At 36.0% G+C, this 18,226-nt stretch overlaps 1 protein-coding gene across 8 annotated transcripts in view; it reads right to left on the bottom strand.

Annotated features, from left to right (window-relative positions):
* The window catches only part of KIF1B (kinesin family member 1B), a 132,275-nt gene that overhangs the window by 75,658 nt on the left and 38,391 nt on the right, over positions 1-18,226 (bottom strand). For 5 of the 8 annotated variants that reach the window (XM_090268576.1, XM_090268570.1, XM_090268572.1 and 2 more), the window contains exons 5-12: positions 17,906-17,971; positions 12,568-12,746; positions 11,910-12,021; positions 8,721-8,798; positions 7,968-8,033; positions 4,111-4,186; positions 3,391-3,469; positions 2,499-2,641 (exon numbers count right to left, since the gene is read on the bottom strand). In XM_090268576.1, coding sequence (XP_090124702.1) covers positions 2,499-2,641; positions 3,391-3,469; positions 4,111-4,186; positions 7,968-8,033; positions 8,721-8,798; positions 11,910-12,021; positions 12,568-12,746; positions 17,906-17,971 — 799 coding nt within the window. Of the gene's footprint in view, positions 1-1,552; positions 1,595-2,498; positions 2,642-3,390; positions 3,470-4,110; positions 4,187-7,967; positions 8,034-8,720; positions 8,799-11,909; positions 12,022-12,567; positions 12,747-17,905; positions 17,972-18,226 lie in introns of all 8 variants that reach the window. The other 3 variants (XM_090268568.1, XM_090268571.1, XM_090268573.1) reach the window with 1 other exon arrangement.

The following is an 18,226-nucleotide window of genomic DNA, read 5'->3' as shown; positions in this document are numbered from 1 at the left end:
CAGCTTTGGAAATCTCAGACAGAGCCGTTCCAGTCCAAGAATTAGAATGTCCCACTCTGAATTAGAATGTTTTAGAGTCCTCAAGGCCTAACTTCATCACAGCAGCCAGGGTGACATTTGGTTTCTCTTATGTATTTCCTCACACTCTGCCAAGCCAAAAAAATCAATAAAAATATAAAACTTTACCCCCCCCCAAAAACCAATATCTTCATTTCTTGTAAGATAACAATCTTTTGATAAATTATTTTAAAATGGTAGGTTATATCCTCATCAACTTAGTAATACATATGGAAAAATTAATGTGTGATACTTTATAAAAAGTCCTCATTTCAAGCACAACTTTTATTCACATAAGTTTTTAAAATTTAGTTTGTGACCCATGGGAAAAAAATGTTTACGTATCAAGTAAGCTGAGGCCCAAGATACAAAGGACACCAACTTAGCATAAGAACATGGGAGTGCTAATCCAACATTGACAAAGCAGCTCAGTCACAGTCTCACCAACTGAAGTGATTATTTTAAATTAATTATATACAGCAGTCCCTCTCTATATCGTGGTTCACTTATCACGGCCTCACTGTATCGTGGGATTTTTTAAAATATTATATTTATTTATTTATCGCAGACTTTTCGCTCTATCGCGGGGCTTTGTGGTACTGTATACGTGTGTTGTTAAAGTGACGTAGGTTTAAGAGTGTAGAATATGTTTAAGAACATAAGTAGTGTTTATAAAAGTGTGGAAAAGGTTAATAAGGGAGTGGGAAAGGTTAATAAGGGACTGGGAATGGTTTATAAGTATGTGGGAAGGGTTTAAAAAGCCTGAAAATACATATAAATACTAAAATAAACGGAAGACTCCTACTTCACAGATTTTCACCTATCATGGGGGGCGGGGTTCTAGAACATAATACCCTCAATAAGTGAAGGAATACTGTATACACAAGGCTCAGAATTATACAGCTAATTAAAAAGGACTTTGCTATTAAATAATCACATTTGAAGGATCTCAACAGCAAAGAAAGTGTAATAATGATTAAAAGCTAGGGCTCTGATTTACACTACCAACCTGACCACACAGAAACCATGGGATCTCAACAGCCACCTAACCACTCCAGGTAGCAGTGTCCCCACTGGTAAAACTGGCATAGCAGAACTTTCTGAGTCACTGACAGGATTAAATGAGATAATATATCCAAGGTACTAGAACAAGGCCTATCACGTAAACACTTGATAAACATGAGCTGCTGTCATCATCGTTTGTGACTTTGGTTTCAGCTTAATCACAGAAGTAGAAAAACTGAAGAGTAAGAAGCCACATGAGATTCTTAAGCCCCTTGATGTTATTCAAGACACAAACTGAAATTCAGCAAAGACTGCTTTGCTAAATGTAGAAGGGCAAAAATAGGATCATTTCTGAATCTACATACAGTATGCTCTGTCTGGGATTTCACTTTTAGAACTGCTGACATGCAAAGCTCATTTTAAAGCTAATCCAGCAGAGACATATTAGCAAATCAGAGTACTGGAAATGACCAATACATGAAATACACACATTTGCCTCCACTTCCAGAGTAATCATCGATCAATGGATCAACTGAAGGTAAGCAGGAGGGAAAATACAAGAAGGGTCCAAGTTCAGGTTCAGCAGTGACACAGAGAGGGAACAGAGCAGTATTTTGGCATTTGGGGAGAGGAAAATATTAACACTTAGAATACATTATTATTTTACAAACTGTATTCATCTAAAATCAAGTGTTAATCAGTCAGACAAACTACACTAGAAAACCAAAAGTGGCCTTAAAAATCTTATTAGAATTCTAAATAATATAATATTAATTTTACACTCAAAACATAAAGATGCTATATTAAATAAAGCCAAATACTATTCTATCTGAATAATCTAATCAATTCACTTAAGAGAATTTCTGATTTGACAGTATGCCTAATCAGATATTAAGTAGATTCATTTTAAGACAAATGGATTAGATTAAAATTCGATTCATTTTAAGACAATATTGTAAGACAATATTCTCTGGAAGACTAATGCTTGAACTTGAGAGGAAATGGATATTTTCCCCTCCGTATGTTTATAAGGAGCAGGGTGGGGAGCATTCACAAATTTATCATTGCTACTATATTAATCCAAGAAATCCATAACACAAAAACAAAAATTTCAAGTACCAGTTTTATGAAGTGATTAGTTTCTCAGTGGGAATAAGCTTAACATTCCAAATAAACTTCACTGCTGATCTAAAACAGAAATCTAATAAAAATATAAGTGGAGATATATTCATGAAAAATTAATTTCATAAGTTCAAATGGATATTCTAGTGCATAGTATATATAAAATTCGGAGATCATTTTCATTGGGTTTTTTAAGAAGAAAAAAAAAAAAACTTTCACTATCATCTAGCTTCAAGTTCCTTAAATCTAATTTTAAATATAAGAACTCTAAAGAGGGAAGGATTCGATTTTGTACTAATCCTGAATTTACTTACTATCAATGATATCTCCCAGTCCCTGAGCACGAAGAAGGTCCTTCAGTCGCGTCACCTCCTCCTTTAATTCACGGACAAGCTTGGCATTGGGGTCCTCATTAATAACAGCATTGCATTTAATTTGTTTTGCACGATCTGCATATCTAGACCCAAAAAGATTCATTTTTGCCATTTCTCAGATGTTCTACTTCTTAAAAAATCACACACCATTATTTCTAAAGTAAAGAGCTTGAATATTTACATATATACAGCCTTAATAATAATATAATTGTATCAATTTTTATAGTACCTTATTAAGATGAAAAAAAAAAAAGGCTCAGATGAATTTAAGTGATTTAGTCAAGCTCACAAAGGAAATAAGTACCAGAGAAAGGACTCAAACTCAAAAGTGATTTGAAAGCCTAAGTGTCTTTAATGAGACAAGAATAGAATGTTTACGTTTAAAATAGTGAAACCTATTCATGTATAGAAGTATTCTATTAGTAAACACTGTCACTAATATTTTTTAATGCTACATGTACTCATAATTTATTACTTTTTACAACTTGAGCACTTCTATAATGACAAACACCACAAGGGACACTTTTTTTATAGAAATGAATATTACAAGAAATTGTCACTGTTATCTAGAAGTTATCCAAAAAAACCTCACTTGAACAATTTCAATACCTTTCCTATGAAAAAGTCCCTGCCTTTCCCAATGAAAGTGAAAAGCATGAACAGGTCAATTCTGTTATAGAAGAATCTCTTTCTCCCACATTTTCCCTGTTATGAGAGGGCTGGACCATTACTTACGTAAATGATTACCCATACAGCATAAGAAACATGGCCTAACAGAATGACTTAACCTGGCATTCTGTCCTATTAAGCTATTGGGATCAAACTGGAGTACCTCAGAGTGCTCAAAGTTTCATCATAGTTGATATCTGCTGGGCTGAGAGCAGCAACCATTGCAGTCCGAGAATTGCCACCTAAAATGATGAAACATAATTATGTCAAATCATACTCATTTTAGAAAAATTTTGTTGAGATGTGTCATACCAGACAATACAACCTCAGATCCTAACATTTATTCAAAAGTCAACAAATTTCTGGAAAGTCCCCATGTCAGGCACTGTACTCAAACCCTGGTGCCTGGATCTGCCCAGTTCCCCTCTCGCCACGCCGATCCAGACCCCAGCCGATCCAGACCCCAGCCGCTCCAGCAGAGCGGCTCTCAGTGATGTGCAAGTCACTGTGACGTGGGTGGCCCAGCAGGCCCGTCTCGGCCCCTTCTTTCCATCAGCAGTGTCTGACACAGCCAGTCGTCCCCTCTTCCTCGTCAAGGAGGGAAAGGGGCTAAGAAACAGGGAATGGAGGTCCAAAAACATCAGCAAAAATGAGTAAGGGTCAGCCACACTTAATTCTGTGTGCCTCAAAGGAGCAGGGAGTTCTCAAAGAGGAAGAAGGAGCAACGGTTTTGAGGCAGGTGTCTGTGGTCAGGAAGACAACTACTCCACAGTTCATGTCTTAAAGTCAATGACATAGGGGAGAAAACTCTGATTTAAATATAGGTGTACAAATCCAACCATATTAAATAAAAAAAATTATTACACACCAGTGGTCAACATACCTAGATTTTCTCGAAGGAGCCAAGTAAGTACAGAATCCCTGTAGGGAATAAAATCAGTTTTCTTCTTCTTCTTACTCTGTTGAACAGAAAGAAATGGTCTTAATGCTGTTAAGGGGAAAAAATTTACATCAAAGGCAAACCAGCCTAAAACTCCCAAGTAAATTAAACTACAGTAGAACCCTCACTGTAGAAATGTAACACTCATAGCTTCAATTCTCCACAATACCCAAAGCTCATGCAATAAAATGATTGTTTCTTTTTATATTTCATTTTGAAAAATTTGTAACAAACACAACAGTTTAGAGTACAATAATGAGGTACCATATCCATCATGCAGCTCCAACCCTTTCGATATTTTGCCAATCATGCAGCCATTATTTCTCAAATGCTTTTCTACACTTTTTATTCCCAAACCATTCTGGAGTAGATCGCAGACATCATGCCTTTCTAATCCCTAAACCCTTAGCAGATAAGGACAGTCTCTTACACACAGTTCAAAGACCAAGTTAAGAAAATTTAACATCAGCATAAATACTATCTAATACCTTGTCCATATCATGTCTTTTATAACTAATCATGTTTTCAAACAAAACCAACATTTCACCTATAAATACTTTAGGTACATATCTCTAACAAAGAAGGACTTTTTAAAAAACAACTGCATGACCATTACACACTTAACAAAGTTAACAGAAATTCCTTAATATCATCTAATACCCAATCCTCAAACAATAATTTTTACTTTTGCAGAGGGGCAAATAGGAATCCTATACATTCAAGGCTGGATGTGTAAAAGCCAGCCATTCAGTTAATGCATTTACTTGGCCACCAAATCACCAAGTGGGTTGTTACATATCTACTAACTCTTAAAAACCAATACATATTTGGTTTCTTTGAATGGAAATTATGCCTAAAATAAATCATTCAAGTTAGAGTAAAAGGTATAAGATTTGTAAAGATTGCAAAACGCATTCTCTTATACTGCTCTCTTTATAACCCTTCTCGTTATTACAGAATAAAGCGACAAGCACCAATGCAAAGCCCGTGCTGCAATGGAGGAAGTTATATCGATTGAAAGTAAAATTTTTTGCAGATAAGAGCTACTCTAGTATCTGCTGGCTGACTAATGTGTGGTGATAAGAAGCTACTATGGGGAAAGCCAGGGTTCACCGAGATATATCTCCCCAGCCACTGGCAGTTTTATAATCAATTCCTGGTATAATCTGAGTTTAAATTACACTAAGGATGATCTAGTGCTTGCAAAAGCACAGCTATTCAGAAAAAGAACACTACGCAGCTGACCTCTGGTCTGTTGAGGAGCAAAGAAAGTAGGCAAACAGCACTGTAATTCCACCTCTTATCAAAAGTATCCCTTCAATTTCATCCCACTGCACCCCACACACACTCCCACAATTAGAAAGTCGTTTCCAATAGCAGGGTCTAAATCACACAGACACGAGGGAGGCTGAACCCGCTCAGTCACTCAGAGCCTAGTGAAACTTTCGCTTCGCTCCAAAATTCTTGAGGCCCCAAACCTCATTTCATCCTTTTCTAAAGTTCCCCACTCATTCCACTTTGCCTATGGTTAGTACTGAAAATGCTGTAAGATTTAAAGCATGACAGTTACAATGACTGCAAACAATATTCTAAAAATAAGCAGTGTCAGTTTGCCAAAAATGTTCTATTTTCATTTCTGTCGATTAGACTAAATTAAGGAGTAGCTAAATGAACATGCATAAATAGAACGTCAATCTTTTCTATTTGAAAACACCCTGAAATGTTAGCCATTTCTTTTCTATTTGCTCTATTATACACACGAGTCTCATGTCTTACACCTGTAATTTTTAAGTGCTACATAAAATAATTTATTTACATGAATAACCTCTCTGAAAATAAATAATATTAATATGAGTGGTAATATTCCTATTTTTCTCCCCAATAGAAGTAACAATACACCTTAATTCACCAAAAATTATGCTTGTTAAATTAAAAACTAAAACTTATTTCTGATCTGTTATAACATAGATGCAAAGTACTAAACTGGGTTTTACAAAACTGATTATAAAAAGTCACTTGTGAATTATTGTGACACAGAGCAATGTGGGAAATATACAGATAAGCACTTTGTAAACCTCTCCTTTAATTAATATGGATATTAACTGATAAGCAAATTAACAGAACAAGCTGGAATGATCACTAAATTTTAACAGTCTTCATGGTTTTGGAACCCAGATTAAATATGTGAAGAATACCCATAAATGTATATCAAATAGCAGGTTTTAAATCTAAGGCAGCATTTTCTAATAGCAGAGAGAAACAGAAAAGAGACATTACTTTTTATTATTTTTTGAAGAAAGAGCAAATAAATAAATCCATATTTCTGAAAATATGAGCATAAAATATTTCAGTGCAGATACTGCTTCTATCCTCAATGTTATTCACATGATTCAGAACAAACTGTTAGGTGCTCTATTATCTATGCTAAAGAGTACTAATAAATTTTACAGTATTTCTGTAGAAATATAAGGAAAAGAAAAATCTATTATATTTGGATTAAAAAGGACGCAAATGTTTTCTAGATGCAGTTAGAAGCTTAACTTTATTCTACAGCCTGCACTTTATGTATGAGTAAAAAGAAAAAATAATTTTTTAATCATTTAAGTAACCTATGACTTTTTATGGTAGGAAACAAGATAATACAAAGAGGTTTTAGAAAAATATACTTATAATTTCAAGAAGCCAGCTAGGTTTTAGAGTGGTACCCTTAAGAAATTTCTTTAATCATCCTTCTGAGTAGTTTATAAGACTTTTTTATTTTTATAAGACTTTTTTAATAGATAGTACTATAGATCACTAGAAGAAATATTGTAAGATAACACAACACAGAAGCTTCCTCAAATTTCTTTTTGCTTTATTCCGAATTCCTTCTCCAAAGCACATCATGTTCCCTAAGTTAACTTTGCATTAAGTATCCTAATTTATGGTCACCCTAAACAGCAATTCTAAATTCCAGAGCCAGAAAACAACAAAAACCTTTTCTGAAGGTTCCATTCCTACTTATGCTGCCATACACCCTGCTGAGAATCTAAAATCATCACAATTGATTCTACAGCTAGTTCATTTTTACCAAACCCCACCATACCTTGCTGGTGCAATTATCCTACAAATGAAAGCATTTAAAAGAGAGAATAAAAAGACAGGATAAGCTTCCATATAGAAAATATACTGTGTAATTTTTAGGCATAAACTGAATGACTTCTCAGAGGCAAGCAAGAAAGCACTTAATTCTTTTTAAAGATTCAAAGGAAGTACTAAACTACATTAGAACACACATGGCTAACACTTCCTTAGCTTCTAACATAAATAATGAAGCTCCTTAATAAAAATTGTTCAGCTTTGGCATTCCACTGTTAAGGAATAAGAAAGAATAAATTATTTTAAAAATACATTATTGGCTCTCAAATCAACAGCATTTACTAAGGCAAACTGCTCAAAATACTCCAAAAAGTATTGCATCTTACTTAGAAAAGGTTGTCGAGAGAAAGAATATGCAATAAATACTTGCAATTTTTATAAGAGTTATGAAATAAGGGTCAAAAATAGCCAAATCTTAGGTCTTCGTAAAGACCTAGTCCTTGCTCTAGCCTGTATAGGTCTATGGTTACTTTCATTCTCCTTAATCTCTTTACTTTTAGTACAAAGTGCATTATATCTTGTATCATATCAAAAAGCTCTAATAGAAGAAAAATAAGATTACATAAAAGGGCCAAAAAGGACAGCCATCATAAACAATCATAAAATATCTGTCAAGTATATTTGCTGAACAAATTTTTCCTTACAATGAAATTAACACTTACCACTTCTGCCAATGCTGAAATGACTTTGCCCAGAGTCGTAAGAGACTTATTAATATTTGCTCCTTCCTGAAATCATCCAAATATGAAAGAATTAAGAAGAATTTCTATTATTGCCGCAGCACATATAATGGATAAAATACAATTAGCCACATGCTAGCACTACTGGTTTATTTATGACCACATTTCTAAAAACCTCCTTTATTCTTCAATCATCCCTTCTCTCTACTTGATAACATGCCAGGACCACATGCCTAATGCACAGTCCCAAAGTATCTTTGAGATGTTCATGCTCTAAAAACTCCCAGCTGTAGGCTTCTCCCACAGCTTGCCACCACGCAAGCTCTGCTCTCGTTAAGCGCGCCTCTGGAGGAGTCCGTGCTTGTCCCCATCTGGACCTGGTGTGTCCCCTCTTCCCATTACCGTCTTACTTTTGTCTAGCCAAATTCTGCCTGTTCCTCAAAAGACAACTCAACTCTCACCTGGACCATGGAGTCCTCCTTAATAATTATGTTATATAATTTATCTTTTCTTTGAAGTTATAAATCAGAAGTCGGCATAATTTTTCTGTAAAGGTTTTGTGGGCCATATGAAAGCAGCCACAGACAATACAAAAGCAAACAGGTATAGTTGTATCCCAATAAAATTTTATTTACAAAAGCAGGCAGTGGGCTAGATATGGCTGCTGACCATAGTTGGCTGACCTGTGTTATAAAACAATTACTGCCTAAGCTATTTGTTTGGCAAAATAAATACCTTTAATCGAGTCCCTTTGGCACCAGTTGAATCGGCTCGTTCGCTTCCTGCTAGGTCCACCAAGCTGATTTTACTGACCTGGTAAAGGACAATATCATTGGGGCAATTCAAAAATAAGCAAGGCATAAGTATAAAACACTTAAAGGCAGGAAATCAAAAGATAAGGCATGGAGAAGACTAAAAATATTGACTAGAACTCATATATGACATAAGAAGACAAAGACAACATAATACTTTTTGTCAGTTTAAAGAATATGTGCAAAGTTCACAGCAATTACCTTGGTTCAAAACAAGTAATTTTAGGATAAACATATTTTACAATGATAGGTCATAAAAATACGTAAAACTCTGCAGCCACTATTGAAAACAATATGAAAGTTCCTAAAAAAATTTAAAATAGAACTACCGTATGTTGCAGAAAGTCCAGGTCTGGATATTTATTTAAAAAAACAAAAAACACCACTCACTGAAAAAATATATGCAACCTCAATATTCACTGTAGAATTATTTACAACAGCCAAGTATCCACTGGTGGATGAATAAAGAAAGTGTGATACATATATAAAATGGAATAGTATCTAGTAATAAAAAAGGATGAAATCTTGCCATGTGTAACAACAGGGATGGCCCCGGAGGGCATCATGTTAAGTGGGACAGAGAAAGAGAAATACCATACGACGTCAGTTATATGCGGAATCTTGCGGGGCGGGGGATGGGAGGGGAAGCTCATAAATAGAGAACAGATGGGTGATTGCCAGAGGCAGGAAGTTGTAGGGGAGTATGGGGAAAGTAGAAAAAATGATCTAAGGGAGTCAAGAGGTACAAACTTCCAATTTTAAGATAAATAAGTCATGGACTGAATGTCTAAATAGTATGTTTGAAAGTTGCTAAGAGTAAATTTTAAGAATTTTCATCACAAGAGAAAAATTCTGTAGCTATATATTATGAATGATATTAACTATACTTACTGTGGCTATCATCTCACAATATATACAAATATCGACTCAATATGTTGTTCACTTGAAATATAATGTATGTCAATTATCATGTACCTCAATAAAATTTAAAACAAAACAAAAATATATATATAAAACTCATTAATCCATTAAATGGCCTATTAAAAATGAAGCTCGAGCATCTGAAACTCTCAAATACTGATGGTGAGAATATAAATGATATTGTTTCATTGTATCATTTTATAAAGAAAACTGGAAAAGTTTGTCAGATTCCTAAGAAGCTCAATGCACACCTACCGTAAGTCTCAACCATCCTACCCCTAGATATTAACCAAGACAAAAACAACCATCCACACAAAGACTTGTCCACAAACATTCACAAAATCTTCAGTTGTAATGATAAAAAACTGGACACAATTAAAATGTTCATCAACAGATGAGTTAATAAACAAACTGTGATATATCATCTATACAATGGAATACTAATCAGCATGAAAGTGAGTGAACTAATGATATATACACAACATAGATGAATCTCAAAATTGATTATGCTAAGGAAAGAAGCCAGACAAAAAATAGTATACTGCCCTGGCTGGTGTGCTCAGTGGATTGAGCACCAGCCTGCAAACCAAAATGTCACTGGTTCAATTCCCAGTAAAGGCACACGTCTGGGTGGCGGGTCAGGTCCCATTTGGGGGCACGCAAGAGGCAACCAACTGATATATCTCTCACACATGGATGCTTCTTTTCCTCTCTTTCTCCCTCCCTTCCCCTCTCTCTAAAAGTAAATAAATAAAATCTTTAAAAAAAACAGTATACTATATGATTCCATTTATATAAAATTCTGAAAAATGTAAATTAATCTATAGTGACAGAAGGCAGATCAGGGACGACATGAGGATGGGGGTGGAGGAAGGATACAGTTAGACTACAAAGGGGCATGAGGCGACATCAAGCGTCAAGAAATGCTCATTATCTGGTTGTAAGTATTGGTTTCACAGTTACATACACATGTGATCCAGATTTATACTTTAAATACATGTGGTTTATTTTACTTCTCAATAACATTTTTAAAAAATAAAGCTTCAGAAAAGTTTAGACAAAAGTATCTAAAATGGATTACAAGGAAGCTATGGTTATGTAGATCTGACATCATAGTAAAAGAAAAAAAAATGCTTTACATCGGATGTTCCTTGCTGCCATTCAGATGGATAATGACTACTGCACAACATTAATGTTGTAACCTCTGGCTAAGCAGTGTCAAGTTATTTGATGACTTATATTAAAGAGTATATATTAAAAATAATTTTCAGCTAAAAACAAATAAATCACCAAGAAAAAGGTAATTCTAGTTTTTAGTTATCTTGCTGTCAATAAGTACTAAGTTCATAAGCAAAGTATATTTTATAACTACCAGTACAATAAATCTATTGATAATTTCAGATTTAAAAATCCAGTTGTATGTGATTTAGGAATACAGGCAGATTAAAATTAAACATAAATTTATTAATAATAATAATGACAATAAAGGAATATTTATTAGGTGGTTACTTTGTGCCAAGCACTATTATATGCACTTAATACTTAATCCTCTTAACAACCTTATGAATAAGGTCGGGGTGATTAAGGCACAAAGAGGTTAAGTAATCTGCCCAAGGTAACAGTGTTGAAAAGTGGCAGAGCCAGAGCCCAAAGCAAGCAATTTAATTCCAAAGTCTATATGTTTAACTGTTATAGAAAATGAGGAATTAACAAGCAAGGTATTTGAAGAACATCAAAAATGCTGTGCAGTTACTCACTTTCCAAGAATAAAATACATATTGTCTGCTTTATGGTTTGAACATGTAATCCCACAGTAACATTATGAGAACTCGAAAAAATAAAATAACACACAGCAAAGAAGTTAATAAGGTAATTAAGAGGCTCCAGTCAATTAGAAGAAAAGAAAGGATTTTCTCCCCACAGAACTGCTTAATTAGCTCTCTTGCATAGAGAAGTTTTCAAGAGCCAAGGTCTTGAATTGTTTTTTCTTAACCCTATTTTCTCTTATGCAATTTCACTTATGACCCACGCTCAAAACTGGTTTAGAGTGAAATAAAAATGATAAGCAGAAGGTATAAAATACCTTCCCATTAAGCAAAAATCTCTTCCACAAAGTGCAGAGGGTAGCAAGAGGGACTTCTGAAAACCCCCACCCTACACCACTCACGCCTGGGGACTGAGGCTCTCCTACCTTCTCGGTGGAAAGGTCGGTCTCCGTATCATGCTTCTTCTGGGTGAAAACAATTGTAAACACAGCATGGGAACGGCTACTTGTTTCATTCATGTTGGTAGCTGCCACGGTCCTAAATAAACATGAAGGTGACCACGTGAATATGGAATTCTCCAATGAAAGTTAAAAGGGACAGCAGGCTGCACATCACAGACATAATAATAACCAACAACTTTAATTCACAGACTGCTCTTAATACACTTTCTTTATGTGTGAGTCTATCAAGTTACCCTCCAACCCCTAAGGTACCCCCACAGAATCATTTTCCATGTGCCAGCTGTCCCTTTAGTCACCACCGAAGCATTTAATTTTTATTCTTTATTAGGCACTCATTTATTCCAGTCTCAACTCCTACCACAGGCACGTGATAAGCAACATTTTAGCATGACTTGACCACAACTTAACAGTAAAACTTAGTCCAAGTTCTACTGTGCTTCAGCAGCGCGTTGTTTTGGTAAGACAGAGACTGGATATGCTGAGGCCCCCCTTCTCCAGCACAGCCAGCTATCAGAGGGCTCCACAGTAACAGCGACTTTCGTGACCTATATATGTGGTCTCAATCCCTTCCTTCAATGGGCACAAAGGGCCTCAATATTGTGCCCCAAACATCCTGCCATACCTGGCTTTGTTCCCAGCATCCATGAGGTCAGCAATGTCTGTGTAGGAAGTGACTGCCAACTTTGACAGATCCTCAACATATGGGCCAAGAAGTGGGTGTTCACGTACACGTAAATTACCCTTGTTTTTTGGATTTAGCAAATCTCGCACTCTTTCACAGTAAATTTCCATGTAGCTCACCTAGAAACAAATTATTAGTGAATTAGGACTTAGGCAAAAAGTCCTCTACATTAACATGATTTTTTTAACTTTTATTGAAAGCTCTATAATTAGAGACCCACCACCTTTACTAAATAAAATGCCATAGTTCCAGTCCCTTTTACTCTATTAACACTATGTACAGACATCACTGAGTAGGTTAGAACCAGTCTTCTAACTTCAGGAAGGAAAAGAAGGTAAACAGGCTATCTTAGCACACAGTGGCTGCTACCTGTCTTAGGCAGAAAAAAATATCATTTTTAGTAGCAACTTAACCGTTGTCAATATTTTTTTAAATGTATGCTGTTCTCAATAATTGGGGATTACAGTGAGCTTACTCCAAAGCCTGGAAACAAGATTTTTATTAGTGTTAAAACCAAGCAACAATATCAATATTCCAGAGCGGTTAAGACAAAAGAGACTGGTGACTCTAACACCTTAAGACTGGGCATAATGTGACGACTTATGGCCAAAAAAGAAAATGTGTCTACCGAAAGGGGTGAGGGCTGGTCAGTACAGAACCTGACTGTGTGGCAGGAACTATCCAAGTCTCATAGGGGAAGAAGCCTCAGACAATGTATTAAATACTTCAGGAATTCTTGTCCTGTGAGCAGGACCATTCCTATCATGTAGATGAATGTGTTAGGCTATCATTCCTTCACTTGAAGCAATTATCTATTTTTCTAATCCACTCCCCTCCCTCTTAATTCCATGCTCACCAAAAAACCACCAGCATTCCAACAGAGGCCCGCCCAAAGGAAGATAATGTACTAGTCTTGCTAATGTGAGTGTCTGGACTGGGTAATAGTTTTTCCTCGTTGGAAAGTAACAAACCAACCTACAGATTTCTTTACATCAGTCAAATGAGCTTCAGGCAAGAGTCTGACTTTGAAGAATGATGGTTCTGATCCCGATGTATCTTTAAGATCAGACTTCTAATCAACAAGGCTATGAACTGAGGTAAATTCACCACAGTAAGCCTAATTTTGATGCTTCATTAGGGATCAAACACTCCTGCATCATTGAGCTACTCAAGCATAGGATATAACTTCTGCATTTTTGCACCAAATTTCTATAGATATACTCTGAGTATCTCAAATGAAACCTTCTCTGTTTCTATTGCCTTTTTCTTTTACTCAGTCTCAGATCTGACTGTACTTTCATACTGTACTTCAAAATCAGTTTTTTAAAAACTGATAATGCTGAAAGATAAGGTAATTGATCTATTATGAGAATAAAACAACAGGACAACAGATAATCTTTCTAAAAGCAGGTTATCCTAGAAAGTGAGATGGTACTTCAATCATTCTCATGGACTTAAAACTGGTACATATAATCATAAACCCCAGGAAGATATTACATCTTCTTGGAAAACTTGTCCCTTTTAACAAAGGTAATGAGGCTAAGAGGATCAAGGCTGATGTGCTCCGTTACTTATTACTTAATGTGCAAATCCATCTAAGCCATCACTATTTATTTTATTTCTGAATGAACCAACCATTACAGACTCCACTTGGCAAATTTGATTCATTAAGCACCAGGCATTTTGAGGCATTTTCTAAAGCAAACAAATATCCTTACCCTAGTGAGCTTATGGTTCTTGGAAGGAAGATTGAAAATAAACAACAAACAAAAAACAAGTAAAATTATGAAATAGGTTAGAATGTGGTAAGTACTATGGGAAAAAAAGAACAGGGCAAGGGAGACCCGGAGTGCTGGGTGGAAGGCAAGTTGCAGTTTTATATAAAGTGGTCACGGTAAGCCTCATTGAGATGGCAGATTTGAACAAAAGGCCCGAGAAGGTGAAAAACTTAGTCAAAAGATATCCAGAACAGCCCTGGGCCAGGAAGCTCAGTTGGTCGAAGCATTGTCCCTAGACACTAAGAAGGTTCCAGGTTTGATCCCTGGTCATGGCGCATGCAGGGAGCAACCAATTGATCTCTCTCTCTCTCTCTCAAGTCAATGAATATATCCTCAGGTAAGGATTAAAAAAAAAAAATTAAAAATACACTCAGGAAGAAAAAATTTCAGGCAAAAGAAAAAGTAAAGGCCTTAAAGTAGGAACATTCCTACTGTGTTCCAGAAACAGCAAAAAATTCCAGTGTGGCTGGAGCAGAGTGAGTAAGAGAGAAGGGCAAGGAAGGAAGCTGATGCCCCATAAATTTAAGGAACCACAGCATCAACTGGGGATCTGCGCTGCACTCCAAATAAGCCTATGAACTCAGACTAATATGAAAGAAAAAGGCTTCTTTTTTTATTACCTACAGGCTCAAACTTTGTCATGATTCAAAACAGAGTAGTTACAGGATGAGACAATAAAATTCATTTACAGAATTCATTTTAACAAAAATTATATTTAGAATAGCACATTCCCCTTTTGGTATGTAATGGTCACAAGGCAGAATTCTTTAAAGCTTATCAATTTATGACAACACTAAAGAAAAAACCAAAGCATCTTAATGAATCAACTAGGAATTCTTTAAGTCTTATAGATAAACATATACTTTTTTTTAAATACAAAAAGCTAGAGTTTGCTTTAAAAGCAGCTTCATTTCTCAGAATAGGCTCATGTTAACAGACACTATGTTATGGTGTCAGATAGCAATCTAGTTTCATTCTTTTGCATGTCACTGTCCAGTTTTCTCAACACCAGTTATTGAAGAGACTTTCTTTTCTCCACTGTATGTTTTTGGCTCCTTTATTGAAAATTAGTTGCCCATACACGTGTGAGGTCAGAACACTAATACTATTAGTGACGAAGTGGGAAAAGTGCCTGGTAAAAGGGCGAGTGCTGGGGCAAGCGGCATCGTTCCCTCTCGGAACCCTCCCCCACACAGCGCCACAACACGGTGAAATGGGTTGCCCTGTACTTATGAATCCCTAAGGCTCCACCCCTTACAACGTAACAGGAGTGATAGCTCTACCTAAGACACAACGGCAAACAAACACAGGAACCTGTCAAGATGAGGAGACAGAGAAGTATGACCCAAAAGAGAGAATGGGTCAAGGTTCCCATGGGAGAACTAAGTGATGAGGGGATAGCCAACCTAACAGATGCAGAATTCAAAACACTGGTGATAAAGATGCTCACAGGCTTGACAGATATGCTTGACTATGGCAGATGCATAAGGGAAGAAGTGAAGGATATGCTAAGTGAAACAAAGGAAAATCCACACAAAACCAATGGTGAAGGGAAGGAAACCTGGGTTCAAATCAATGATTTGGAATATAAGGAAGAAAAAAACAACCAACCAGTACAGAATGAGGAAACAAGAATTGAAAAAAATGAGGAGAGGCTTGGAAACCTCTGGGACAACTTTAAACATGCCAATATCTAAATCATGGGGATGCCAGAAGGAGAACAGGAAGAGCAAGAAATTGAAAACTTATATGGAAAAAAAATGGAGGAAAACTTCCCAAATTTGGCGAAGGAAATAGACATACAAGTCCAGGAAGCACGGAGAGTCCTGGGCGAGCTGGACCCAGAGGGGACCACACCAAGACACATCATGATTAAAATGCCAAAGGTTCAAGATAAAGAGAGAATCCTAAAAGCAGCAAGAGAGAAGTAGAGAGTTGCCTACAAAGGGGTGCCTATAAGACTATCAGCTGATTTCTCAAAAGACACTTTGCAGGCAAGAAGGGACTGGTAAGAAGTAATCAATGTGACATAAAGCAAGGACCTACAACCAATATTACTCTATCCAGCAAAGCTTTCATTTAGAATGGAAGGGCAGATAAAGTGCTTCCCAGACAAGGTAAAGCTAAAGGAGTTCACCATCACCAAGCCATTATTATAGAAAAAGAAGATCAAAACTATGAACATTAAAATGACAACAAACTCACAACTATCAACAACTGCATCTAAAAAATAAAAACGAAATCCAACTAAGCAAACCAGAATAGGAACAGAATCATAGGTATGAGGACCATTTGGAGGGTTATCAGCTGGGAGGGGGAAGGGGGAGAAATGGGGAAATGGTACAGGGACTAAGAGGCATAATTGGTTGGTACAAAATAAGACAGGGCGAAGTTAAGAATAATATAGGAAAAGGTGAAGCCAAAGAATTTATATGCATGACCCATGGATATGAACTAGGGGGGGTGGGAATTGCTGGAGGGAAGGGGGGTACTGGGCAAAGGGGAGCAAAGGGGAAAAAATTAGAACTACTGTAACAACATAATCAATAAAATATACTTAAAAAAATACTATTAGTGACAATGAAATTAAATACCAAAAATGGGAAGGGTGTAAAATAGCTTCATAAAGCACATACAAAAAAGTGGAAATGTTAATCAAATAATATATATGAAATAATTCTATAAGCCTCTTAAAAAATAGCAATTTCTTTTTAAAGATTGTATTTACTTATTTTTCAAGAGAGGGGAAGGGAGGGAGAAAGAGAGAAACATTGATCGATTGCCTCTTGTACAGCCTGGAAGGGGGACTGAATCCACAACCCAGACATGTGCCCTGACTAGGCACTTTGTGGGATGATACCCAACCAACGGAGTCACACGAGTCAGGACTATAAGCCTCTTCTTAAAGGAGCTAGGCTATACAATGGATGAAGAATAACTTTCCAAGATATAAGCAACTATAAAGGAGGGGGGTGTAGAAGAGATTACATCTTTGCAAAACTTATGCCTGTCAAAAATTATGATTAATAATATTAAAGGGAAAGAGTTCACACAAGCGAATAATAAAAACACTGCAATCCCAACATGTAAACCAACACAGGCATCCTTTACAAGATGTTCAACCACACTAATAATCAAAAAAATTCAAATTTAAATAAGAGTGAGAAATTTTCCCTTACCAAATTGGCAAAAATTTAAAGACAAAAGTGCTAAATGTTAGCAAAGACAGAATGAGTGCTTATACCCACCTGATGGGATGTCCTTCTAAAATTCAAATGTATTTTTTGACAACCAACATACATTAAAGGAAATGAAATTAAATCCAGACTTATGAATAAAGACTTAATTGCAGCATTATTCATTATAACCAAAACTTAGCAATAGCCTAAACCTATAAAACAGGGGGAGTGTTTAAGTGATGTACAGCACAGTCATAATGTAGAGCCAATTAAAAGCAACATCTGAGGCAATGGAGTATGGTGGCCTCTGGTCGTACTCACCTCTACAGAGTAGGACATTTCTTCATTACAGTTGTCGTTGATTTTTTCAAATAATTCTTCACATAACTACAAAAACAGAATGAGAGAAAATGAATAGCACATATCAGAGAAGCAATAAGTTACCAGGATTGCTAAATGAGTTAATAATATGCCCTTGTCTCTTTTTTCCTCAAAATATGAATGGTATCAACAACAAAGGTCAATTCTTTGAGTGAAATAACAGAACAGTTTAAAATACATTCTTCTTATGTATATAGTCCCTCAACAATAGTATCTCAACAATGTTCCCTTAGAAAGAAAGCCACATTAGGGGATGGAGAA

Source organism: Furipterus horrens, unplaced genomic scaffold (genome assembly GCF_987537825.1).
Source record: "Furipterus horrens unplaced genomic scaffold, mFurHor1.1.pri manual_scaffold_3, whole genome shotgun sequence".
In the NCBI taxonomy this organism is placed as follows: domain Eukaryota; kingdom Metazoa; phylum Chordata; class Mammalia; order Chiroptera; family Furipteridae; genus Furipterus; species Furipterus horrens.
The sequence above is the reverse complement of the archived record's forward strand: the minus strand, read 5'-3'. Positions and strand labels throughout refer to the sequence as shown.